The sequence below is a fragment of the Hippopotamus amphibius genome, chromosome 1, assembly GCF_030028045.1.
Source record: "Hippopotamus amphibius kiboko isolate mHipAmp2 chromosome 1, mHipAmp2.hap2, whole genome shotgun sequence".
Classification (NCBI taxonomy): domain Eukaryota; kingdom Metazoa; phylum Chordata; class Mammalia; order Artiodactyla; family Hippopotamidae; genus Hippopotamus; species Hippopotamus amphibius.
In genome coordinates, this window is record NC_080186.1 from 18,465,767 (window position 1) to 18,491,670 (window position 25,904).

General features: G+C 45.5%; 1 protein-coding gene across 1 annotated transcript; it reads right to left on the reverse strand.

The window, feature by feature from the left end:
• Window positions 1-25,904, reverse strand: CNR2 (cannabinoid receptor 2). Its single transcript, XM_057748231.1, has 2 exons — window positions 25,763-25,904; window positions 1-2,290 (listed from the first exon to the last, which is right to left on the reverse strand). The coding sequence occupies exon 2, from the start codon at window positions 2,243-2,245 to the stop codon at window positions 1,163-1,165; it is 1,083 nt and encodes a 360-aa protein (XP_057604214.1). The 5' UTR covers window positions 2,246-2,290; window positions 25,763-25,904; the 3' UTR covers window positions 1-1,162.

A 25,904-nucleotide genomic window follows, 5' to 3' on the forward strand; every position in this document is an offset into this window, starting at 1 on the left:
AAGTATTAAATGAAGGCACGTTTAATCAATATCTTTCCTTTTATTCCATCTGTAGTCCCAAGTAATTGCATTAGAATTCCTCTGCAATCCTTCTCACCATCAACGATTTCTTTTGCCTACTGCTTTAAGCCCCTTTGGTAGGAACCTAGCCTCCCTGATATGTAAAATGTGGGTGTCTTGGGATCTTCAAACGCATGGGGCTGAATCTCTGCTGGAGATGATGGACTGTGGGATGGACTGGCACATAGTAAGGGAATTTCCCCCTTCTCCCACTTACTCTGTGTATTATTCATTATAGGGCTTAGGGAGTAGAGGAGACAAAGGGGCTGAATTGAGGGATGGCTGAAACGATTGGGGGATTATAAAATCTTTGTGAACATCTTCCTTTTTCTTGGAGTTGGGTTAGACTGGGACACTGCCTGCTTTCAGTGGTACCACCAAATAGGACTTCACAAGACCAATAAAATTTTCAGAAGATTCTGTGTCTCAAGTGATCTCAGCTTCCTCTGTATTCCCCAGGTACCTAAGAGAACACAATGGTTGTGAGTGGGGATTATCAGGGTGTCAGAGAGGGCCAGTGCCGTAATAATAAGATGCCCTGAGCTGGAGGCTTGTCAATTACCTCTGCAAGAGGTGGATCAACATCTTTGATCCTCATCGCATCGCAATTCCTGGTCCTCTGTGGGAAAGGGTGACTTGCAGGTGGGGTCTTTCATAGCTCTAGAACAATTAAGCAGGAAGAAGGGCCGGTCAGCCATCCCATCTGACGCCCTGAGACCTCAGGAGAACGATCCATTCTTCCCAGATTTCCTCCAGGTCCCTCGTTGCTGAACCTGAAGGCTCCGCCTGGCTCCTGTGGTCTCTAGAGAATGCAGGCACTAAGCCATCATGTTGGGAAGGTTGTTATGACCTCCACTGAGCCTGTCCCAGGCCTCCTGCCTCCACCGTGCCGCCCCTCACAGGGCCTGGATACCCAACAGGTGATGTTCAGACAGGCGTGGCCCAGCTACCCTCCAGGGGTCAGTACCAACACTCAGTGAAGAGGGGTAAGTGTCCAGGCTCTAGAGCTGGTTCAAGTAAGATGAGAGGATCAAGGACACTCTCCTCCAGGGAGTGAAATGATTTCTGACATGGCTTATTTAAAATTGTGAAAGAGGCCTCATCAGCGATAAGAGCAGTATAGCTCTCTGGAATCTGGCCCCAGGGTGATTTTCACATCAGCCTCTGTCTCACTGATTGAAGACCTCGGGACCTCTTCTTTTCCTTCAGGCCCGAGGCCCCTCAGGCACTTCTTCCAGCGGGCCAGGCAGTGGTGGGCGGAGGAGCGGATCTCCCCACTCCGCAGGGCATAGATGATGGGGTTGACCATGGAGTTGACAAGGCAGAGCAAGGAGCAGAAGGCGAAGACCATCTTGACCTGGTTGCTCAGAGTGGTGGCCAGGCTGTAGACCATGAGAGCCAGTACCGGGAACCAGCATATGAAGAGCACAGTCAGCAGCACCCCCAGGGTCTTGGCCAACCGTACATCCAGCCTCATCCGGGCCATTCCAGGCACTTGCTTGTCCTGGTGCTCAGCCAAGCTGGCTACATGCTGATGGGCTTTCCAGAGGACATGCGCATAGGTGTAGATGATGCCAGAGAAGAGGAGGGCGATGAACAGGAGCCAGCCCAGCAGGTAGTCATTGGAGATCAGGGGGAAAAGCTCAGAGCAGGGCCTGGGACAGCAAGTCCATCCCATGAGGGGCAGGTAAGAGACCAATGCTGAGAGGACCCACATGATGCCCAGGGTCACCAGTGCCCTGCCACGGGTGAGTAGGGCTTTGTACGCCGGTGGGTAGCGCAGACAGAGGTAGCGGTCGATGGCAGTCAGCAGCAGGCTACCTACAGAGGCCGTGAAGGTCATAGTCACGCTGCCAATCTTCAGCAGGAAGACAGCTTTGGAATCCACACCGTGGAAGACGTGGAAATTCACAAAGTTGCAGGCAAAGACCACACTGGCCAGACAGTCAGCCCCAGCCAAGCTGCCAATGAACAGGTACGAGGGCTTCCTGCGGAGCCGGTGTGAGGACAGGATCAGGTAGAGCACAACCAGATTTTCCAGAGCGCTTAGCAGCCCCAGGGAGGTGCACAGCACGGCGATAGCTATCTTTTGGGAACCGCTCAGGACCATATAATCCTTCAGGGGGTTGAAATCCAAGCCATCACTGGAGCCGTTGACCGCCTCTATCTTCCAGCATATCTCCATGGGGTGGGTCCCTCGGCTTCCGCCGGGCTTGCCAAGAAGCCTTTGCTGTAGTACAATGAGAAGAAGAAATGAGTCTTTTTCAATCAGCGCAATAATGTCCTCACACAATCACTGACTCTAGCCAAACCCTTTACCTGTGTGGATGGATCATCTGTTGAAATAGCGATTTATACTTATTTCTATCTATTTTATCCTTTCTCTATCCTAGTAGGGTGCTAGGTCTGTACTGGCTGTCTTAGGAGAGGTGTGTGGGAATTCAAGAAGCAGAAGTGACCTGCAAACCGTATGACCTCACTTACATGTGGAACTGAAAAAATAAAACCAAAAACTAATTCACAGATACAGGGAACAGAGGCAGGGGTTGGAGGGCGAGTGGAAATGGGTGAAAAGCTTCCAATTATAAAATAAGTCTTGGGGATGTATGTACAACATGGTGACTATAGTTACTAATACTGTACTTGAAAGTTGCTGAGAGAATAGATCTTAAAAATTCTCATCATAAGAAAGAAAATTTTCAACTATGTGTGGTAACGAATGTTAACGACTTGTGGTGATCATTTTGCAATATATACAAATATCAAATCATTATGTTGTATACCTGAAACTAATATATTACGTCAGTTATACCTCAATAAAATAAAATAAGAAATGAAATAAAAGTGACCTGCTAGCTTTTTGGCCTTTTTAAAAAAAAACAAAAAACTACACTTAAGACTTTCCTTTGAAAGTTGGGAAATCGCCAAGGGTCAAAAACTGAGAGGAAATCAAAACCAAGAAAAAATGGAATTCAGAGTGATATGGTGGAGGGTTTTTTGCATTGGTGTTTTCTGTTTTGTTTGCCAGTTTTGGTAAGTAAGATGCTGAAGTTTTAACTACTATTGAAGGATGGGAGACAAGACCTGGGTTTCACACCAGTAGATTTGCCAGGTAAAATATAGGAGTCAGATAAGTTTGAATGTCAGATATTGAATCATTCTTAGTATAAGTATGTCCTAAATATTGAGAAAAACAAACAGGACACCCAAATACTGTATGGGACATTATTAGAAAGCAAATTCCAAATTTCTCTTGAGGAATATACTCTCTTGTTCAGGTCACACAAGATTTCCACATATAAAGGCCCATGGAATTTGAGCTTATGATGCAAAATTACAAAATGCACAAGGAAACATGAACAAAAGTTAGCAGAAATGTCAGACAGTAGAATTAGACTTCCAAGAATTTAATATAACTTTTGGGTTTATGTCATAGAATATGTTTATAAGCTTTTTTTTTTTTTTTGGCTGCGCAGCATACAGCATGTGGGATCTTACTTCTCCGACCAGGGATTGAACTTGCGCCCCTGCATTAGAAGCATGGAGTCTTAACCACTGGACCACCAGGGAGGTCCGAATATGTTTAATATGATTAAACAATAAGGAATCAAAACCATGATTACTTAATAAGAGACTAGGCAGATTTGAAAAAGAATCAAGTAGAATTTCTGGAAGTGAAAAATGAAGACGTTGAAAACAGAAACCCTTAAGGGTAGATTAAAGAGCAGAAGAGACTAGTTGAAAAGCTTTGATCTAAGAGGGTGGGTCTGAAGAAACTTCTCAAAATGCAGCACAAGGAGATACAGAGATGGGAAATATGAAAGAGAGGTTAAGAGACAGGAAGGATTGAAAGAAAAGGTTTAAAATATATCTAACTGGAGTTTTAGAAGGGAAGAATAGAATCGGTGGTGGGCATTGAGGAGGCCATATTCAAAGAGATGCTGGTGGAGAACTGGCCAGAATCCTCCTGGACATGACTCCTTGGATTCAGAAATCACAGTGAACTTCGAGCAGAATTTTTCTTTTTAACTGAAATATAGTTGATTTACAATGTTGTGTTAGTTTCAGGTACAGCAGTGATTCAGTTAAATATATATATATACATTTTCAGATTCTTTTCCATTATAGGTTATTACAAGATATTGAATATAGCTCCCTGTGCTATACAGTAGGACCTTGTTCTTTATTTTATATATAGTCATATGTTGAGTAGAATTTTAAAAACAAATTAATGGGAATTCCCTAGCAGTCCAGTGGTTAAGACTCAGCACTTTCACTGCCAGGGCCCGGGTTCAATCCCTGATTGGGGAACTAAGATCCCGCAAGCTGCGCAGTGCAGCCAAAAACAAAACAAACAAACAAAAAAACAAATTCCACATTCACATATATCATAATAAAACTTCAGAATACCAAAGACAAAGAAAAAAATTAAAAACAATTAGAGAGAAAAGACAAAGGAATCACAATTGAATTTAGAAGCAAATTTGCCAATAGCAGTAATAATAGCCAGAAGATAGAGGGCAGAAAGCTACACTATCACTCAAAGAAATACAAGGGACTTCCTTGGTGGGCCAGTGGTTAAGACTTCGCCTTCCAGTGCAGAGGGTGTGGGTTCAACCTCTGGTCCAGGAGCTAAGATCCCACATGCCTCCGGGCCAAAAAATCAACACATAAAACAGAAGCAATATTATAACAAATTCAATAAAGACAAATAATAATAATAAAAAGAAATACAAATAGAATTGTCCACTAACAGACTCTCACTGAAGAAAGTCTAAAGGATATGCCATCAGAAGAAGGGAATGCTTCGTAGAGGGAAGAACAGAAAGGGAAGCAGGAATCGTGAGCAAATAAATTGACAAATGTATGAGTAAATAAAAACAAATGTCAGGGACTTCCCTGGTGGAGTGGTGGTTAACAATCCACCTGCCAATGCAGGGGACGCGGGTTCGATCCCTGGTCTGGGAAGATCCCACATGCCACAGAGCAACTAAGCCCATGTGCCACAACTACTGAGCCTGAGCTCTAGAGCCCATGAGCCACAACTACTGAGCCATGTGTCCCAACTACTGAAGCCCACACACCTAGAGCCTGTGCTCCGAAACAGAGAAGCCACCACAATGAGAAGCCCACACACCACAAGGAAGAGTAGCCCCTGCTCACCACAACTAGAGAAAGCAGCTACAAAGACCCAATGCAGCCAAGAAATAGATAGATAGATAGATAAAATTAAAAAAAAATTTTTTTAAAACAAAAAAAGAACAAACAAAAAAACAAATGTTGGTATAAAGCAATAATAATAGTAATAATGACAGACTAATTTGGAGGGTATGAAAACAAAGTGGAAATAAAATTGTGAATGACAGTAACACAAGCCAAGAGAGATGAATAGAGTTGAAACTTTATTTAGGAAGTGAGTAAAAATATTGATCTAATTTAGGCTTTTAATAATCAGGCATAATCTCTTACTAGGTTTACTACAATAGCTTCCTAACTGACTTACTGTTCTTAACCAGGCCTGTCTAATTTCAACACAGCAGCCAGGGTGATCCTTTTAAACTATGTCAGATCCTTTTCAAATATGTCACTCCTCTGTCCCAAACTTCACACAGCACCCATTCCATTCAGTGTAAAAGCTGAAGTATAACAATGGCCTAGAAGGCTGTGTGTGTTCTGCCCCCATGGACTCTCTGACCTCCTTACTAACCATGCTTCCCTTGGTCAACTGGCTTTAGCCACACTGGCTTACTAATGGCTACTCCCTCCTGCCACAGGGCCTTTGCACTACTTGTTCCCACTACCAGAACACTCTTTTCTATGCATGGCTCAATCTCACCTTCTTCAAATTGTGGCTCAGATTTTGCCTTTTCAAAGATATCTACCCTATTACCCTATTTAAAATTGTAACTCACCACCCCCACCCCTGCTCTTCTGGTCCCCCTTACTCTGCTCTATGTTTTATTTTTTCCATATCACTTATCACCTAATATATAATTTACCCTACATAATCTTTATTGTTTATTGCCCATTCCACTAGAATTTAAGTTCCATAAGGTCAAGGAACTGACTATTTTTTTCACGGTTATGAGGGCTTAGAATAGTTTCTGGTACATAGTAGGTACTCAATCAATATTTGTGGAATTGAAGTGAAATTGAATAGTCAGTGAATTTTAGCACTCCTCTCTCAAAAGTTAATAGATTAAGCAGATGATATATTAATTAGTATGATACATAAGATTTGAACATTCAGTTAACAACAAGCTTGATCCAATAGTTATACATGAAACTCAGCACTCAATAATTAGAGAACACATTGTTTTCAAGCAAATGTGGACATTTACTAAAACTAGTCTAGTCTTAGGTGAAAAGTTAATTATAATGAACTTTAAATAATCTGTAACATACAAACCATGTTCTCTGACTGCAGTGCAATTTATTTAGAAATCAAGAACTTAAAAATATATAAGTAACAAACTGCATAGGTATTGAGGTAGGAGATAGATGGGCCCCTGGGCCAGACAGCTGGTGTTTGTCAAGTGGAGTAAAACTGAAGCTTTGTTCTCACCCAGACACTCCAAGGACAAAGCTAGTGGCAGAAGTTGAGCTCTGCTAAGGTAAAGAGATAAGGTGCCCACTCCTGAGGTGAAGGAAAACGTCTCTGTCTGCACATGCACAGGGAAAGCTCCTTGGGGGTCAAAAGGGAAGGGGCACCACCCATAATATGTATGGACATGCACCCACAGTCCTCTGCAGTAGGATCCATCTTAGCAAAAAGTTGCACAAGCATCTTGGGGAGGGTCCTGGACCAGACAGTTGTGAAAAAAGAAACAGGATAATTGGCCAGAGGCAAACAAAGACCCGGAAGTACTGTCCTATATAAGTGATTTAAATCACCTCTTTACTGCGCTCCTCATTCAGCACACAAGCATTCCTCTCTGGGTGTGTATCTCTGCCTAGTTTCTGATTTCCGGCAATTCTCCTCCTTAGAGAGAACACCCACACTCTTTCTCTCTGCATATGTATTTCTGCCTTGCTTTTGTCTAAATAAATAAACTGTTTCTCTGTGTGCTCTCCCATACATTGTGCTGTGTCTCTAATAATAAAGTTTGTGCCTGTTTTTACAGTTTTTGCCTCCTTGAAACACTGTTGCTTTCAGAGCGGGGAAAGAGCTAGGGCCACCTTGCTGCTAGACTCTAGCCCCTGGTGGACTAGCAGTTAGGATTCCTGGTTTTCATCCAGGCTACCCAGGTTCAATTCCTGGGCAGGGAACTGAGATCTCTCTTCAGGACCGCTCACTGCGGTCTCTCTGAGATCAGTATGACGCTTCTGATAATTCCTGAGCCAAAGGAAATTGGAAAATACTTAGAATTATAACATATTAAAATGCAAGGGATGCATCTAAGTGATATGGAGAAGGAAATTTATAGCCCTACATGCTCATATTAGAAAAGAAAAAAGACTCATGAGCTCAGCATCCAATTCATGAAATTAGAAAAAGAACAGCAGCAAAAATACAAAGAAAGCGGAAGGCAGAAATAATAAGAGCAGAAACTGATGACATGGTAAAACAACAGAGAATAAGAAGCCCTGACAAAGACCGAAACTAGTTCTTTGAAAAGATCACAAAACAGGCCAACCTCAGGCAAGATTGCTTAAGATAAAGGAGAGAACCTACAAATAAGAAAAATATCAGGCATGAGATGTTTAATCTCAACAGCATCCACAGAAAGGCAAGTTTCACTTCCATCAGATCAGCAAAAAGATGAATCTGACAATATCGAGTATTGGAGAGGGTGTAGAGTTCTGTGACAGGGGTATGAGTTGGGGCAAACACTGTGAAGAGCAGTTTGGCAAAATCTAGTGAAACTGAAGATATGCCACTGCCCTGGGATGGACCAATTCCACTCCTGGAAATGTGCTGGAGGAGACATGTACAAGGATGTTAATTTCAGCATTTTTGAATGAGGTGGGGGGAGGGGGGACAAAACCACCACCACCACGACCAAAAGTCCATCAACTGGAAAATACATAGATAAACTTTAGTACATCCATACACAGAAATACATGCGGCAGTAAAAAATGAACTAGAACTAAGTGTATCGACAAGGATATATCTTAACATTGAGCCAAAAGTCCAAGCTCTTAGGAGAATGTAGAGGATTTACAAAGTGGATAAAGAAAAGAGAACTAGTGGGAAGTGGCAGAAGAACTAGAGAAGTAGGAGGGAGGGACAGATTTTTCCTGGACTAGACTAGAAAGCAATGGACTAGTCTAGTCCAGGAAAGGGAAAAAATGTGTTCCTCTATGTAGACATTTCCGTGTATTCTTTACTGGCTCTTTTTTTTTTTTTCTTTTTTTGGCTCTAAAAAGTAATACTAAAAAATAATAACACCAAAAAAAAAAAAAACACTAAAAAAAAAACCCACTAAAAAGTAGTTATTACTGAAAAATTGAAAAGTAGGTGCATTAAAACTCAGAACAGTATTTTATAAGGTTTAAATATTTTACTTACACTCGAAACAGAATTTATTATAATTTTTTGGCACCCATTTAAATTTTGTGCCCACAGTGAGCTTCTCACCCTACTTCTGGTCCTGCTAGAGGTTCTTAGGGAGTGACAGTTGGGACAGGAGAGGTCCGTGGCTTCCCAAGCAGTTGTTTCCTGGTGTGTCTGGGTGAGAAGAGCTTCACCGCATTTTCAGATCTCTCCTCCCAATAGCCTCCAGGGTAGGTGTGTTTATGCTCATTTTATAGAGGAAGAAAGTTTAGGAGTGATAAGCTCTCTGGGCTCCCTGTATTCAATTTCCTTTTCTATAAAATGGGGATAACGATGGTAACCCACTGTTATAGATAATTCATGTTATGAGGATTAAGTAAAGTAATACATAAATACATTTAGAAGACAGCTTGATACTTCACTGAGCTGTTCTTTTTTTTTTTTTAATTTATTTTATTGGCCGTGTCGGGTCTTTTTTGCTGTGTACAGGCTTTTTTTTTTAGTTGCGGTGAGTGGGGGCTACTCTTCATTTTGGTGCACAGGCTCCTCATTGCCGTGGCTTCTCTTGTTGCGGAGCACGGGCTCTAGGCACGTGGGCTTCGGTAGTTGCAGCACATGGGCTCAATAGTTGTGGCTCAAGGGCTCTAAAGCACAGGCTCAGTAGTTGTGGCACATGGGCTTAGTTGCTCCGCGGCATGTGGGATCTTCGTGGAGCAGGGATCGAATCCGTGTCCCCTGCATTGGCAGGCGGATTCTCAACCACTGCGCCACCTAGAAAGCCCACTGATCTGTTCTTAATTTGGAACCTCCTCGGGATGACCCAGTTATTTAAGTGTTGAGAACTGGGGTTCAACTCCAGTTCTGTCTATACCTGCACCATAAATGTGGTTAGTCTGAATGGAGATGTGCCCTGAGTGTAAAATACACACCAGATTTCAAAGACAGTATGGACAAAAGAAGGTAACGTAGCTCATTAGTAATTTTTTAAATATTAATTTACCAGTCGAAATGATATAGTGGGCTAAATAAAAACATTTATTTTGCCTATTTCTTTTTATTTATTTACTTTTTATTGTGGCTACTAGAACATTTTAAATGATCAGTGGCTCATGGGACAGCACTAGCCCACCCCAACGTGCTGTACTGTCTGGTGACAGCAAAGTCAGAAGTATTCCTTTGCAGCCACTGCAGGCAGCCCCAGTTGGGCTCAACTGGTTGCCTCATCATTCTGCAAGTAGTTCTGCTTTCTTGCACCTTTGCGCCAGGGATTTCTTGCCCTGGCTCAGCTTCCTTCTGGACTCATCTTTCACCCAGTGAAGGTTTCTGTGACCCCACAGTCACACACCAAGTTCCCAGGCTAACGCTGTATGCATTATAAGTGGTTCTGATTAGTCTTTTCTCCAACCACATTAATAACTGCACCAACCAACATTTGTATGCAATTTTACTTCTACAAAATATCTTTTCTCAGCCACAATCTAAAGTAATCCACATGATCTCTGATAATAAGAATTGTGATTACTGTTATTTCACAGATAATGGAGGCTCAGAGATGTTAAACTACTTGGAGGAGGCTATACAGCTAGTCAAGGTCATGGACTGAGGCTTCATTGTTTCTAGGTCTTCAGTGCCTTGCAGAATGCCTGCTACATAGTCAGTGCTCAAAAACCGTTTAATGAACGAAACCCATTTGGATGGAAAGGGGCTGTCTCCAATGGAGTAGATCCCAAGTAAGAGTGTGAGGGCCAGGGGAACACATTGTATAGGTTCAAATCCTAGCCAGGTGACCTTGGTCAAGATACCTAATGCCTCGGTTTTCCCACTTCTCATCTGTAAAATGGGTTTTTGTGAGGACTTAAGTAAATTAATATAACATATGGAAGTGCTTATTATTGTTGTTATTATTATTATTATTAGGAGCATCTTCAAATGGGATAATTCAATCTTCTTGGTAAGGTTGTTAAGAATAATGTGCCTGGTGTGTTATAAGAGCTTAATAAGTGACAGCTCTTATAATCCAGTGTTTTTAAAATTTTTAAGAGAGCAGAATGCTTTTTACCATTAATGGAACCCCTATTCATAAATCAGGTAAAAATCTGAATTCATGTCACCTATATCCTCTCTTCCAGGCAGCCCAGATTCCTCTGTGGAGCCCTCAGGCTCCAAGGAACAGATTGAAAACCTCTCATCTAATCCACCTCTGTCATTTTACCATCAAGAAAACAGTCTAAAGGTGGGGATGTTATTTTCTAAGGTCACCCAACAAATCAGCAGCAGAGCTGGAACTAGATTTCACACCCCGCAAACCACAAGCAAAACCTCGTGCTGTAGGCATAGAAGCGACCCTACCTCAAAAAGCTGAAAATGAATGTTTCCCCGAGATGAATGCCCTTTGCTGAATATTGCCAAGGCCACCCCTGAGTGAGACAGGAAATGGTGCCAGCCGAGTTCTCAGCCCTGGATAGGAATAAGAGACAGTGTAAGCCTTTCTCAGCTCCCACATCCCCCTACTACCACTTCTGGAAGCTTCCTCCCTGCACATCTGCACCCCTGCAGCCCCAGTCCCATCCCCCTCCAACTCGCTTGCCATAGTTCCTTTAGGAAACAGAACCCCCCACCCCCATCAGAGAATGGCTTACCCCACACAGAGTCCAGCCTAGAAGAGGAATGCCGGGATGGTGGTGGCTGGTATTTGCCTCACCCAGGCCTGGTGTGGCCACCAACCTATGGTTATTGTCCAAAGTAAGTAAGGGCAGGAAATGCAGGCATCTGGATAGAGGTCCTAACAAGAAAACATCCGACAACAGGATGCACAGAGAAACAGGAAACCCAGCTCCCTGTCTGCCTTGCCTCTAAGCAGATAGAAATCCCTTCTGGAGTCAGAGCTTCTGGCTTCTAGATGAACCTTCCTCCAGCGCAAGGACTGGTCTGAATGCCTGGCAGAGAGAGAGACTCAGTTCTTGCTGCGCTGCACAACTGTTCCAGTTCCACCTCTGCCATGGCTTGTCATGTGACTCTGGGCAAGTCCCTTCAACTTTCTGAGCCCCTCTTCTCATTTGTGAAATGACAATGACAAGACCTGGTCCGTTTCCCTTGGGAAAACCAAATTGGCTGACGATTTCCCCCATTGCTCTTTAGCCAGGTCCATGGGTACCAATCCTTTCAAAGTGTAGGTAAGGCTTCATGTCTGTGTATTTGTTAGGAGGGAAGGGTTCATTTTTTTGTTTTTTAATCAGTGTGTCAGTGGAGTTCCAAATATCAGGAACCACTGAGGTGTGCAAAAACCTGACAGTGTAGAAATGTAATATTAAAAGAGAAACAACCAACCAAGTGCTTTTCCCACCTAAGAAAAATGCCAGACCCTCAAACTATGTGCCACTCTTTCCCCAGAGAGCAGGCCCATGCTGCAGTGGTTGTCCAGGACCTGGAGTCCTGACTCCTGCCTAGTGTCTGGGAAGGGGACCTTGAGTGCCGGGAAGCTGCTCAGGGTTTTTTTTTGACTTGAACTGAAAATGCGAAGTGAAAGCATGCCGTGGTCACAGCTGGCCCCTCTGTACTGCTGTGCTGAGAGCCCCAAGGCACAGGGGATCACGTGTGAGTGAGAAGGAGCTGGCCCTTTGATTGTGGCTCCTATACCTGAGAAGCTGAGATTGGAGGCCGGGAGCCATCATTTTTATCCCTGCCTGGGAATGGAGAGGCCTGGGTTCCAGTCCCTGTTCTGCCACTGAGTGACTTTGGGCAGGTCCTTTCCACTGAGTGACTTCGGTCTAGTCCTTTCTCCTGTCTGGGTCTTTCTTATCTTTAAAGTAGGTGGGTACACTGGGTCACTTCTTAGGTCTCCTCCGGGAAACTCACCATGTTGGATCCCAATGTCACAGGCTTGGCAACCAGACCTCCCTGGATTCAAATCCAGCTCTGTACCTTGTGGGCTGTGTGGCAAGTTACTTCACCTATCTGAGCCTCCATTTCATTCATCTGTAAACTAGGAGAAATACTACCCACATTACATTGTGGTGCAATCAAGTGATAGAAATTTACGAAATGTATGGTGGCTCACAGTCTGTCTAATGCAAGGCAGGAAATAGTCAATAGAGTTAGTTAATGGGATTCTTACAGGATCCTGTGCTTGTCTTGTTCAACTTTCATCTGAGAACTTAGGCTTATAGAAAGCTCTTCACTCATCTTCAGTGGATACTTTACTACCATGAAATCCAGCCCATCACGTTAAAAACAAAAAAAACAAATCTGTTTGAGCTGCATGAATGATCTGTTAGTAATAGACCAAGGTGAGGCTCTGGACTTGCTTCCCAGCAGGGTTCTTGGTGCTATGTCCAGCCATAGGAAGAGTGTCCTGGGGCCTTCCTTCCATCTTTCTTCTAGTTCCCCTCTGTGCTTGGTAGCACGTGGTTGCAGTTACAAGAACGTTTTCTGGAGTTTTGGGCTGTGGGCTATGTTCCTGTGCTCAAATCTTATTTATTTTTTGAGGCCCTATATCAAAAGCTACCTCCTCCAGGAAGGACTCACTGATTTCTCCTTACCCACCCACGGTGGATGAAACTCACTGAGTCCTACTGCATGGATCACTGTCTACCTTCCATTACTTGCATCTATTCCTCCTATTGCTCCCTGGGCTGTGAGCTTCTAATTCTGAGAGTAGAATCTCGGTCAGGGAGTGACGGGTGGCATCTTTGTATTCTACTCCCCCTTACACTAAAAAGAGCCCACAGTAAATTCTTGGTGGACATCTTTTCATGAAGGGCCCGAGCAAAGCTAAGCAGCCCTATGGAGATGGAACTCGGCCCACATAAGCAAGGCAATTCGATGGCGCCCGAGCCACCACTCCTGGTTCCCAAGCCATGACGAACATTGCCCTTTGGTCCCAGTCCTCCTGCGCCCTAAGCCGTGATCACTGTGAGCTTCTCACCGTAGTGCTCCTGGCCCACAGATCTAGACTTCCGGAAAGAAGTGGCAACCACAAGCAACAAGTCGAGAGCAGAAAGTTAACTAAGAGGTTGGCAACGGTCCAGGCCAGTTAACCTTATAAACAGACCACCAGGATAGTCATTCCTAAAGTGGATTTGGCAGAAGAGGTGGGACAGCATGTGGAAGAAGGAACTTAAAATTTCTCCAGTGATATGAATCGTGGGAGCAGGTTGTCTGTGCCAGGCAGAGTAAAGAAATTGCCCTAGAGGAGAGGTGCAAAGGTCTGCCAAAGGGGTTATTTCCCAAACTGATTTCTCTAGGACATTCCTCCTGGATTTCCAGCCCTTGGGCACAGCGCCTGGCAAAAAGCAGGCTCTCAAATATCTTAAAATTAACTTATTGTATGAATGAATGAACAAATGTCTGTTAGGACAAAAGCAGGTTTTTTCATACAGACTTTTGTGTTTCCTTTCTCTCAGTTGCCAGGAAGCTCAAAGTTAATTGCAATACAGGCCAGCAGTGCTGGGTCATTCAGTGTGGTTTCCTCATTCACTTATTGCTCCTTTTAATAGTTTCTAGTAATTTGCTTTTATTTTTAAATTAAATATATATATATATTTATTTATTTATTTGGCTGCATCAGGTCTTAGTTGCAGCATGCGGGATCTTTGTTGTGGCATGAGGGATCTTTTAGTTGTGGCATGTGGAATCTTTAGTTGCGGCATGCAAACTCTTAGATGCACCACGTGAACTCCTCTTGGTTGTGGCATGTGGGATCTAGCTCCCTGACCAGGGATCCAACCTCTGCGTTGGGAGTGCAGAGTCTTAGCCACTGGACTATCAGGGAAGTCCCTCTAGTGCTTTGCCCTAATTCATAACATAGGCCACCTCCAGTACTTTTAGGAAGAATTTATAATTTACAGAATTGGGGCAAAAGATCATCATTGAGGTCTCATCTATAATTCCTTTCTCAAACGTCTGTTGGTTGTCAAAGAAACCAGTCCCCATGAGTCTGCATTGTGGGGCTGAAGGATTCTGTCCCAAGTCCACTGTCAACTCACCATTCACCACTCCAACCCAGGAGTCTGTGGGGTCACCATCTGCTGTCTGTACACTCATTCTCCCTGGACCTTCCTTCCTCATCCATCTGTATCATCTCTAGCCTCTCTTTCAGGAGGAATTGAGCTAAATGATGCCTAAGGCCTCTTTCCACTGTAGCGAAGGTTAAATGCCAAAGTTTCAGAATGAAGCGTTGCAGGGTTCAGATCCCAGCTCTGCCACTGATGGGCTCCATGACCTTGGGGCAAGTTACTCAAACTCTCTGAGCCTCAGTTTCTTCATCTGTAACTGAGGAAACTCATACCTGCATTTTTTTTTAAAACTGTTCACAAGTTTATTTCTGAGTTGCAAAATTTTTTTCCCTGGAATACCTGCATTCTTGACATGCAGACGAAATAGTTATTTAAAACAATTAAGCAGTAGCTTGGTTGCTTGATTGAACGACAGAGCGTGCGTGTGATGTAGTAGAAAGAAAAGGGTCCCAAGTTCAGAGGCAGATACTCAGGGTTTGAACCTGGCTCTGGCACTGGTTAATTCTATGGAGGTCACTTACTCTCTGTCACCCCCATACTGCCACCTGCAAAGAAGATTGGAGGATAGCTGTGATGGGCACTTGGCATCGTACTAGTAATCTTTCAGCATCTCATTTAAACTTGAACTTATTATTATTTTCCATATTTCATAGATGAGGAAATTGGGGTCCAGGGATACTAAGAGACTGGCTGGGGCACCAGGAACCTGTGCTGTTGTTCATTCCTCTGAAGACTCAGAGGGTCTCATCCTATTGCTTTACATTCCTTACATCCTCCAAAACATTACACGGTAAATTAACTAATCTGAAATCTGCCCACAGGACAGTTTTGTTCAGTCTTTTCAAATATCTTCTTCCTTTTTTCAACTACCTTATACTCCAGCAACTTCCCTTTCAGAGAATGGACCCATATGGCCCACATTCAGATCATACCTGACAGTTTGCACAGCAGGGGAGGGCTCATGGGTGTTATACGAATCAGGCAGCATTCCTTGAGCAAACGGGTTCAGAGCGGGCAAGTCACTTGATCCCAATTCACAGTAAGTGGCAGGCCAAGCCAGGACTTGAGCCTTTGTGTCATGACAAAGTTGATAAAAGGACAGGATCTAAGGCATGACCCTACCCAGGTGACACCAGACACAGATAATCTTTTGTCTATAGTCCCAGGGGTAAATCACACCTCTTTTCTCTTTTCGTCTTTTCCTCTTCTGACCAGTTTCACTCAGTCATGCCTCCATTGCTACCATTAGCTGGCCTAGATTTTAGTCCTGTCCCCATCAGCCTGGTGAAGTCTTGATCTCCTTACCCCTACAGATTTGCCAGTCAGGCTGAGTTCCAGTCCCGGCTCAGCCAAGTATTAGCTTTGTGCCCTCAGATAAAGTCACTTACTTCATGCACTTCTTTACCTCAGTGTCCTCATCTGTAAAATGGGAATAACATATAGTACATATTTCATTGGTGACGGTGAAGCACGAGGACTAGCTGGGATAGCCTCATGCTTAATACAGTGCCTGGCACACAGTAAGCCTGCCACTGATGGCAAATTACATATATACATACACTGTGTATACATATTATAGCTTTCTCCTCACTTTCTCAAGTTCTTTGCTACTTGACAACAAATGAGAGCGACCATGCCATGTCTGCTATGCCCTTGGGCTGGTGCCGGGGCAGGGGGGTGGTCAAGGGGCGAGGTGAGAGGCAGGAGAGAAGGGTGAGAGAGTGTTAGGAGGGTAGAGGGAGGAGATCCTGTTTCCATTCAGGATTTTTGGAGCTGAGTGAACAGGAAGCTGAGAATATGTGCCTGGGAGCCTGATGAATGATTAACCAGGCTGGGGTGAGGAAGTCAGCCTGCAGTCTGGAGGAGAGCCCTGGGCCAAGGAGATAGGAGTCTGGATTCCAGTCCCGCTTTTGGGTGGAACTGATGCCTGGGAACCTCAGGCAAAATAGTCCCTTTCTCAGAATGTCCTTCTAACTTAGTCGTTCCAATCAGTGGGTTGTGCAATTAACCATGCGGGAGGGGCTGGGGTGGGGCAGAGGCAGGGTGGGGGTGGGGGATTTGTCAGGTTGCAAAAGAGCTAAGGTGAGAAAGGCTGGAGCAGCACTTCTCAAAGCACTGCTTCATGGGCTCAGCACTCCTTTACCATCTCAAAAGTTACCCAGACCCTAAAGAGTTTTCCTTGATGCAGGTTACATCTTTCTTTCTTTTTTAAAAAATATTTATTTATTTATTAGGTTGTGCCGGGTCTTAGTTGCGACATGTGAACTCTTAGTTGCGGCATGCATGCGGGATCCCCTGACCAAGGATCGAACTCCAGTCCCCCTGCATTGGGAGCGTGGAGTCCTAACCACTGCGCCACCAGGGAAGTCCCTAGGTTACATCTTTCAACATTTACTGATTAGAAACTAAAACTGACATCTTGAAAACGATATTTAATAAACCTGTTACATGTTAGTAGAAATGACATGATTTTAATAAAAATAATTTTGGGGGACTGATCTCTTTATTGTCTGGCAGCTGGATTCTCATCTCTGCTTCTGAATTTAGTCTGTTGTGATATGTTATTGTGGTTAAAGTTTTTTTTCGTTTTCCACGCTATTTATTGGAATATAATTGCTTTGCCTTCTTGTACCAGCTTTTGAGGTACACCAAAGTGAATCAGCTATATTTATACATATATCCCCATATCCCCTCCCTCCCATGACTCCCTCCCGCTCTCCCTGTCCTGGCCCTCTAAGGCATCACCCATCATCGAGTTGATCTCCCTTTGTTATACAGCAACTTCCCACTAGCTATCTATTTTACAGTAGGTAGTGTATCTATGTCTATGCTACTCTCTCACTTTGTCCCAGCTTCCCCTTTGCCCCCACCCCCCCAACCCCATGTCCTCCAGTCCATTCTCTGCATCTGCATCCTTATTCTTGCCCTGTCACTGGGTTCATCAGTACCATTTTTTTTTTTTTTTTTTTTAGATTCTGTATATATGAGTTAGCATACAGTATTTGTTTTCCTCTTTCTGGCTTACTTCACTCTGTATGACAGACTCTAAGTCTATCTACAAGCAGGTTTTTTACTGGCACTCTCTCCTTTATCCTGCAAATGGCCCTTGCAGAGAGACTCTTTTATTTTCACTATCTTAGAGATCAGGAAAGTGAGGTTCAGCTGGATAGATTTGCCCAAGGTTACACAGCTTGTAGGTGGCAGAATCAGAACTCAAAGGGAGGCTGCTATGCTACACGTGGTGGCAGACCTGGTCCATGGAAGGCAGGCTGGCCTGGAAGGAGGGGGACAGGGGTATTTCTCACACTGTGGGCAACAGTCTCTTCCCTAGTCTCCTTTTCCTGCTTTCCTCCTTGGACCGTTTCCTCTAACCAGGGCCTCCAATACCACCATTAGCTGCCAGGGCACTGGCAGGTCAGCATCAAGAGAGCTGGGGCTTGTTGTCTGTTTTGTTCCCTTCCGTGTCTCAGGGGCCTAGAACGCTGCCTGGCCCCTGGCAGCTGCTCAAGGAATATTTGTCGGGTGAATTGGTTGAAGGAGTTCTCTGACACTTGTGAAAATCCTCAAGGAGGGTTACCTTCGTCAAGATTCTCATAGTAGACACAACTGATCAATTTATGGGGAAAAAGACGGACTAATGGAATATATATCAGCAGGAAGGGCATGCCTGGCTTACCATTTCAAAAGGAACTCTCAAAAGCTCTATGGCAAGAAGACTTAGGAAAAGACTTTCAGAGCCTGACCTGCCCGCTTTGAATGTATGGGCAAGAGTGGGATCTCAGGGTAGGGGGGACCGTACGTTATGACAGTGGCTTGCTTTGTGCCAAGCACTGGGCTTTGCATGTAAACTCAGTTACTCCTCACAATAAGGTAGGGAGGGTGGTGCTATTCTCATGTGGTCTCTTTTCCAGACAAGGAGAGAGAAGCACACAGAGATGCTGTGACTTGCCCAAGGTCACACAGAGGGTAGAGCCCAATTTGAACCGAGGCCCAGGCCCATCATCCTCATACCTCCTGCTCAGTTGGATCTGGGACCTCTATCCTTTGTGTGTGTGGGGTGGGGGGGCGGGGGGGGTGCGGAGGTTCTTGAAATACTGTAAGTACATAGGCTTTCCTGTTTCCTATTTTAGCAGATCTCAGGGTTCAGGATCTCAAGTTGGGCACCTTGACACCCTGTCTGAAGACATGTGTCTCAGTGCGGCCACTACAGGGAGCACCTCTGCAGTTCAGGGTACCACTCCGATTCTGTGCTTGTTATCTTCAGCTTTATAACAGCAACTGAAGGCCTAGCCTCCTCTTTCAAAGAAAACCTGCTAGAGAAAATTTTAGGAATTCAGTCATTAAAGTGTACATGCCTGATAAGAGTCTATGGTCCCGGGCTTCCCTGGTGGCACAGTGGTTAAGAATCTGCCTGTGAGTGCAGGGGACACGGGTTCCATCCCTGGTCCAGGAAGATCCCACATGCCGTGGAGCAACTAAGTCTGTGCAACAGAACTAGGGAGACCGCACTCTAGAGCCCAAGAGTCACAGCTACTGAGCCCACGCGCTGCAACTACTGAAGCCTGCGCCCCTAGAGCCCGTGCTCTGCAACAAGAGAAGCCACCGCAATGAGAAACCGGAGCACCGCAACGAAGAGTAGCCCCCGCTCCCCACAACTAGAGAAAGCCCGTGTGCAGCAACAAAGACCCAATGCAGCCAAAAATAAAATAAATAATAAAATAAATCTTTAAAATAAAACAAAAGGAAATAAATAAATAAATAAAATTATTATTAAAAAAAACTCCACGCCCCCCCCCCCCCAGGGGTATTTGCTGCTGGTGTAAGCTTGGTCAGGAGTCATTGCGAAGCATGGTGGGGGCAGCACATGGGTTTAGGAGCGTCGTTAAAACTGTTGAAATTACACCTAGAAGTAGCTGGTCACCACTTCTGCCCATGAAGTGCTCTCTGGAGGACAAGCAAAGCTTTGTAATAGGGGTGGGAGGGTGGAGTGGGGGTGGAGGAGGGGCAGAGGGCTGTTGAATGATGCTGAAGGCTTTTCACAGCGGCTTCTCTGTACAGCAGAGAATAGGAAAAGGTTAACCGCGTGGTGGGTATTCTGAATCCCCTGTGGTTTTTCTTGCAGGCGGCTCTGCCTCTTCTTGGCTTGGCCAGATCCCAAAGGGTGGGATCCCTGCCCAATTTTGATTCTGGTTGTTTCTAGGGTTGCAGCAGTGGCGGGGGCGGGGGTTACTCTTCAGGCTGGTTCCCAAGCAGAAGAGGGAGTGGTGGGGTGATGGTGCAGAGAGCGCTGGCGGCTCAGCTCTTGAGACACACCAGTGATCATGACAAAGATAGAAAGTGACACTGAATAAGCACTTACTGTATACTGTGGGCCAGACTCCATGCTACACACTTTAGACATTAACTCATATTTTCTACATGACAAGCCAATGAGAGAAGTGCTGTGACTCCCATTGTATAATTAAGGGAACTGGCACCAGCAAAGAGGCTGAGTCGTAGAGCTTCAGGCCACTACGATCTGTGAGTGGTGACCAAGTGGCTGGAGGGTCACAGAGACAGCTGGACAGGGGCTGATGATAAATTAAGCCCGGTGTGGGCACTCAGGCCACGGAGAGATGAAGAGAGGTCAGACATCTGTGGAGCTGACCCTCACACACGCTCCACCATAGCCTTTCACGATGGAATTAATTCATGTGTGATTGGGGATCTGTCTGGCTTGTGGCCTCTGGGACCATGAAGAGGACAGCATGTTACCATTTCTGGCCTGGGATTTGGGATCAGATCCAGCAATACTGATTCCTTCAGTACCTTCACTTGCAAGGTAACCTGGATTTCTATCTCCTGCTTCTGTGAAGAGAGGTGGTGAACAGGTAAGGATCAGCTCAGAATAAGAAGGGAATAGACAGAGGTTTAAAAGACAGCTTCGAGTCACAATTGTGAGCTCTGTTTCTGCCCCTTATTAAATGTGTGATCTCTTGGGCAAATTACCTCACTCTCCTTGTACCTCAGGGTCTTCACCTGTAAAATGGGGATAATGACATTATCTCCCTTTGGGGCTGTTGTAAGGAGTAAATAGGATGGGCGGCCTGTAGAAAATGTATAACCCAATGCCTGGTTGCCACTTAATGAATCTTCATAAATGTTAGCTATTATACTTATTGTTTTTGTGGGCATTTTCTCTGCCAGGTTACTTAAGGATCATAGCCAAAATTTAAAGAGAATGAGATGATTGGACTAGACCATCTTTCATCTCTTCAGACTCAGGAACTTTTTCACAGGAATATATAGTTTTACAAACCCCAATGAGAATTATTTGGACTGTGTCATAATTTTCTATGGTCCATGAAAAAGGAAGTGTTTTTTAAGTCAAATGTACTATTTTCTTTTTTTTTCTTATTTTTTGTTTTTGTAAATGTACTATTTTTAATAGGTGTATTATTTCCAAAATTTCCCTAACATTTATTTTATTTAAATTTTACTGCTAACATGTAAAAAACAAATTCTGACTTCTCCCCACTTTACCGTGGCATATGTTCTTGATTTGCTTGAAATTCATGACAGAAGAAAATGCCAGGTTGCTGAACAAATTTTAAAGTGATGTTACATGGGGGCATCAAATGGACACTAAAACAGACTGAAATGGAGAATTCCCTGGTTGTCCAGTGGTTAGGACTCAGTGCTCTCACTTTCAGTGGCCCAGGTTCAATTACGGGTTTGGGAACTAAGATTCCAAAAGTCACTCGGGATCACTTTCATGAGCTGGGGGGTTGCATTCTTGCATTTGATGCTTAAAAATCTGATTCATACCTTTAAAAAATAATTTTATGTTTGTTGTATGGTAAGATAAAATAGCTCGCAGGTCCCTATTTGGAAGCACCTCTCTGCATATGCCTTGCAGATATAGATCCCCTTTACGCCCAGCATGGGAAAAGAAAGAGTACATACTGTTTTCTCTTTTTAACAATCTTTGAAATTTTGTAACTCACAAGAATATTCATGATAAGCTATATAAGGAATTTGATCAGATAAATGCAAATGATAAATCTTGAGGCAAATCTGTGCAGGAGTCATCATCTTCCTTCTCCTGGTCCCTTGTATATTCGATCTCAGAGTTCCCTTAGCTTCCTTTCTTTAATCGTTGGTTTGTTAAATGTATAACTTAAACAACATATGATTTAGACCAATGTGAAGCCATTGGTATCAGCCGAAGCCACTCCAGTGGCCAAATGATGAACAGCCTGGCTGGGAGTCATGAGGTTATTATTTGTTTGATAACCACTAATTGCTGCTTTTTTTTTTAAGCTCTTTATTGGAATATAATTGCTTTACACTGTTGTGCCTGTTTTTGCTGTACAACAAAGTGAACCAGCTATATTTATACATATTTCACCATACCCCCTCCCTCCCGTGACTCCCACCCTCCCTATCCCAGCCCTCTAAGGCATCACCCATCATCGAGCTGATCTCCCTGTGTTATGCAGCAGCTTCCCACTAGCTATCTATGTTGCATTTGGTCTAACTGCTGCTTTTGATTCTTCCTTTTTTATTTTATTTTATTAAAAAAATTTTTTGGGGGGCTGTGCCTTGTGGCTTGCAGGATCTTAGTTCCCCAACCAGGGACTGAACCCAGGCCCCTGGCAGTGAAAGTGCCAAGTCCTAAGCACTGGACTGTCAGGGAATTCCCTAGTCTTCCATTTATCTTAAGAAGCTCTCACACAGAAAAATACCTTTTAAATGGCAAAATAATTATTCACTAATTTTTTAAACAATGGAAATATTCTAATAATGTGAATCTTCTGGAACAACTTCTTCCCTGTTGGGAAGAGCTGGTGGAAAGTAGTGGAAAGAGACCAGAGCTTGACTACTGTCTCTGCCGTTTACCTGCTCTGTCTGAGCCTTGATGGCCTCATCTGTCCAGTGGGTATTATGTGATGACTTAGAGAAGGTCCATGAAGCACCTCACTCCCCCCGGTCCTCAGCAAGCTCCCATCTCCTGCTTTTGGCTCCATCAGATGCCCCAGGATCCAGATAGATCCACAGAGACACATAAAGGATGGACTCATTGAGTTCTGACGGGGGCAACACTGTGAATGCAGCTGTGATTCTCGAAGAGGAACTCTGGGGTGGCCCCAACCCCCAGGGAGAGGAAGGCAGGGGGACTTTGGTGGGAGGAGCTGCCTCTGACTCACTGGGTAAGCAGATCTGGGGCCTCCCCTGTAGGGATGGGAGCAGGTGGGGGAGGAGAAGAGAAACAGCAAAACCGCAGGATGCCCAACCCACTCATTGTAGTGATTTCTGCCCCAGGCCTCACCAACACCCTCCCCATGTGGATGGGATGCCCACAGCTGTCCCTCCCACGCCTGGGTCTAGTGGCACCGGGGAGGCCCCTCTCCACCTGACCTACCCCACCAATCTGCCCTGGTCTGCCATTTTCTTTCCTTTGGGGTCTTTGTTGCATGGGGGTGGGGGCAGGACACACCCCACGCTCTGTGGACCCTACCTCTCCAGGACGTTGTAGGAACACTGAGCGATGGTCTTCCAGCCCTGCGGGAAGAGGGCTGACCCTGGAGCCTGGAGCGCACCTTAGTGCTAATGAGGCAGTTTCCACGTTTGTTCTCCTGTTTGATTCTCATCACAGTATATCATGGTTCTGGGTCTTGGCTTTGCCACGTGACCAGCTGTGTGAACTTGGGCCAGGTCTTGAGCCTGTGTGAACTTCAGTTTCTCACCTCTCAAGTGTGGGTAGTGATAGCATCTCCCCCACAGGCTGCTGTGAGGATTGAAAGAGGTAAAGCTTCAGGGCTAGCAGAGCTCCAGCATGTTGTTCTAGAAAGCTCAGGAAATGTTAACTTCAGAAAATAAACAAGCACCCCTTTGAGACAGGTAGGTCATGCTACCGTAGCTTCATTTTTAGAGTCGAAGAGATTGAGGTTTAGGAGGGTGATGTGACTCAGCCAAGGTCACCTGACTAATTGGCGAGGGAGACCTGGGTCTTCCACATGATTCAGTAATTGACAGCACAAGCTTTGGAGCCTGCAGAGCAGGACTCCACACGGGACTCCTCTCTTCCCTGGTCATGTGACCTTGAGTGAACCCCCATCGCCTCTGAGCCCTGGCTTTCCTTCTCTGTAAAGTAGGACAGCCTGTCTCCCTTCAAGGAATGCCCTAGCGGTCTCCTGGCTCAGGGGCTTTTTGCGGGGGTGGGGGTGGAAAGCAGAAGCCGTTTGCAGACAGCGCGTCTTCCTGTCTTTTGTGAAAAACCTCAGCTCCGTGAGAAGGTTGAGCTGGTGTCCCCAGGTGGGTGAGGAGAGAAGAGCCTGCATCTGTGATCCAAAGCCAAGGAGAAAGGAGACACGGCTCCACATGGGGAAGGGACCAGAGGCCATGGGTCCTGGAGTGCTGGGGACCTGGACTCTGGCCTAGAAGTGCCCTGGGGAGATGGTCGGACCCCTGGGGAAAGTTGCCGGGTGGCATACCCTGAGGGTGAACCCAAAACACAGGGGATTCGAGCCTTCGCAAAGATTCCGGGCTCCAGGCATGCCAGGGAAGTGGACAGGGCTGAACTGCAGGGGATCAGACCCCTTTGGACAAGGGACACTCATCAAAGGAGGAAACTGGGGGGCGTCTCTCACTCTGCGCTCTGTAAGTGCCCCTACGAGTTGATGTGTGATGTTTAAAGGTGGGGGTGGGGGCGGGGGAAGCTCCGTGCACACTGAGATTCAATGACTGACCAGTCCAGTAGGATGGGGATTCGGAGTCCTATTGAATGTGCTTTCATAAGAATGAATAAAAGAACATTTTATGCACATCTGAGAGCATGAGGTAAAATTAATAGACGCAACAAGATGAGGAAGGAAGAGAAGTGACTCGTGCGGAGGCCTCTGCTCAGCGGAACCAGGCTGCCATTTTCCCACCTTAAACTGATCTTAACCAGCCAAAGGGTGAAGGACGTGCTTCGCTGATAGAAATGGATGCTTGAGCCTAGAGCAGGCTAGGGGCCATCTCTAGGTGAGCCAGAGGCAGTTTCAGAGCTGGGGCCAGTGGTGTCCGGGTGCCACCTCCCAGGGCCTCCCCAAATTCCTCCCCAGCCCCTCCTTCACCTCAGTCCTGGTCTTTATGCCTTGAAGGTATCTACATGCCACCCATTCTAGGGAATAACAGCCTGCAGCCTCATTTAGCCTTGTCTCTATTCCAGGGCCAGGAGACGGGGGGAAGATCAGCATCTCCACCTCAGCCACCTGCTGAGCCCAGCACAGGTACCCATCCCAGTGCCGGCATCATCCTGTCAATGCTGCCACAAGCCTGACTGATGGTCTCGGACCCAAATGTCTCAGAAGAGGAAGCTGAGTGGGAGAGAAGTGGAGTGATCTGTTTGAGGCCATAGGATTACTGGAGGCAGTGCTGGGGTTCACACCCGGGCACTGACCCCAGGGCACACACGCCAACACTATTGTTTACTGAGTGCAACCTCCGTGGAAGTGGACCCCTGGCCTCCTGAGCCTGGTGTGGACTAGACTACACTATACTACCAAGCTGCCCTAACTAAGCAAGCTGCATCTCTCTGTGCCTTAGTTTCCCCATCTGTAAGAAGAAGGCCAGGACTCACCAGATGGCCTCTAGGTCTCTTCTGGACATAGTCTTTTGGGTTTTTTTTCCTGGCCCACCACTTGCTATTTAGGCCTGCACCTTCTAAGGCAGGAGAGCCTAGAGGTGGAAGAGTGGGCTGTGGAGCCGGAATGCCCAAGGTCAAGCCCAGCACTCTCATTTAATGCCCATGTGACTTCAGGTAAGCCGCTGAGTTCCTGTCTGTAAAGTGGGGAATGATAACAGCACTTGCTGTAGATCGTTGCGAGAATTAAATAAATTAAACCATGAAGGGCTCTTAGAGCAGCCCCTGGCACACAGCGAGGCTCTCTGCAGGCTGTGATCATCACCTTGTGTCCTGACTTTGGTGGACGTGAACACTGAGAGCTGATTCTTGTCCTGTCCGAGGGTGAGGACTGCACCCGCCCTGAGCCTTCCACGGGCTGGTCCTCGAAAACCTCAGGAGTCCTCATACGACATCAATCCTCTGGCCCCAGGCAGGCCCACCCAGCTTCTTACAACGCTGGAGGGAAGGGGTAAGGTAAGAACACAGGTTTTCTGGAATGAGAGAAAAGCCCCAAATAACACAACAGCAAAAGCTACTCACGGTTGTCTGTGGCTGAGCTCCCTGACGTCGCTGGACGTTGAGGAGTCCTGGCGGTTGTGTGTCTAAGGCCCAGCCCTGGGTCCCAGTCAGAGCTCCTGTGGGGCTGCTGCCCTCCAACCAGCTTTCTCTTGCTTTTGCTTTC

Excerpts from the sequence above, each read along its gene's own strand:
- CNR2 (XM_057748231.1), bottom strand. The coding sequence starts at position 2,245 with ATGGAGATATGCTGGAAGATAGAGGCGGTCAACGGCTCCAGTGATGGC.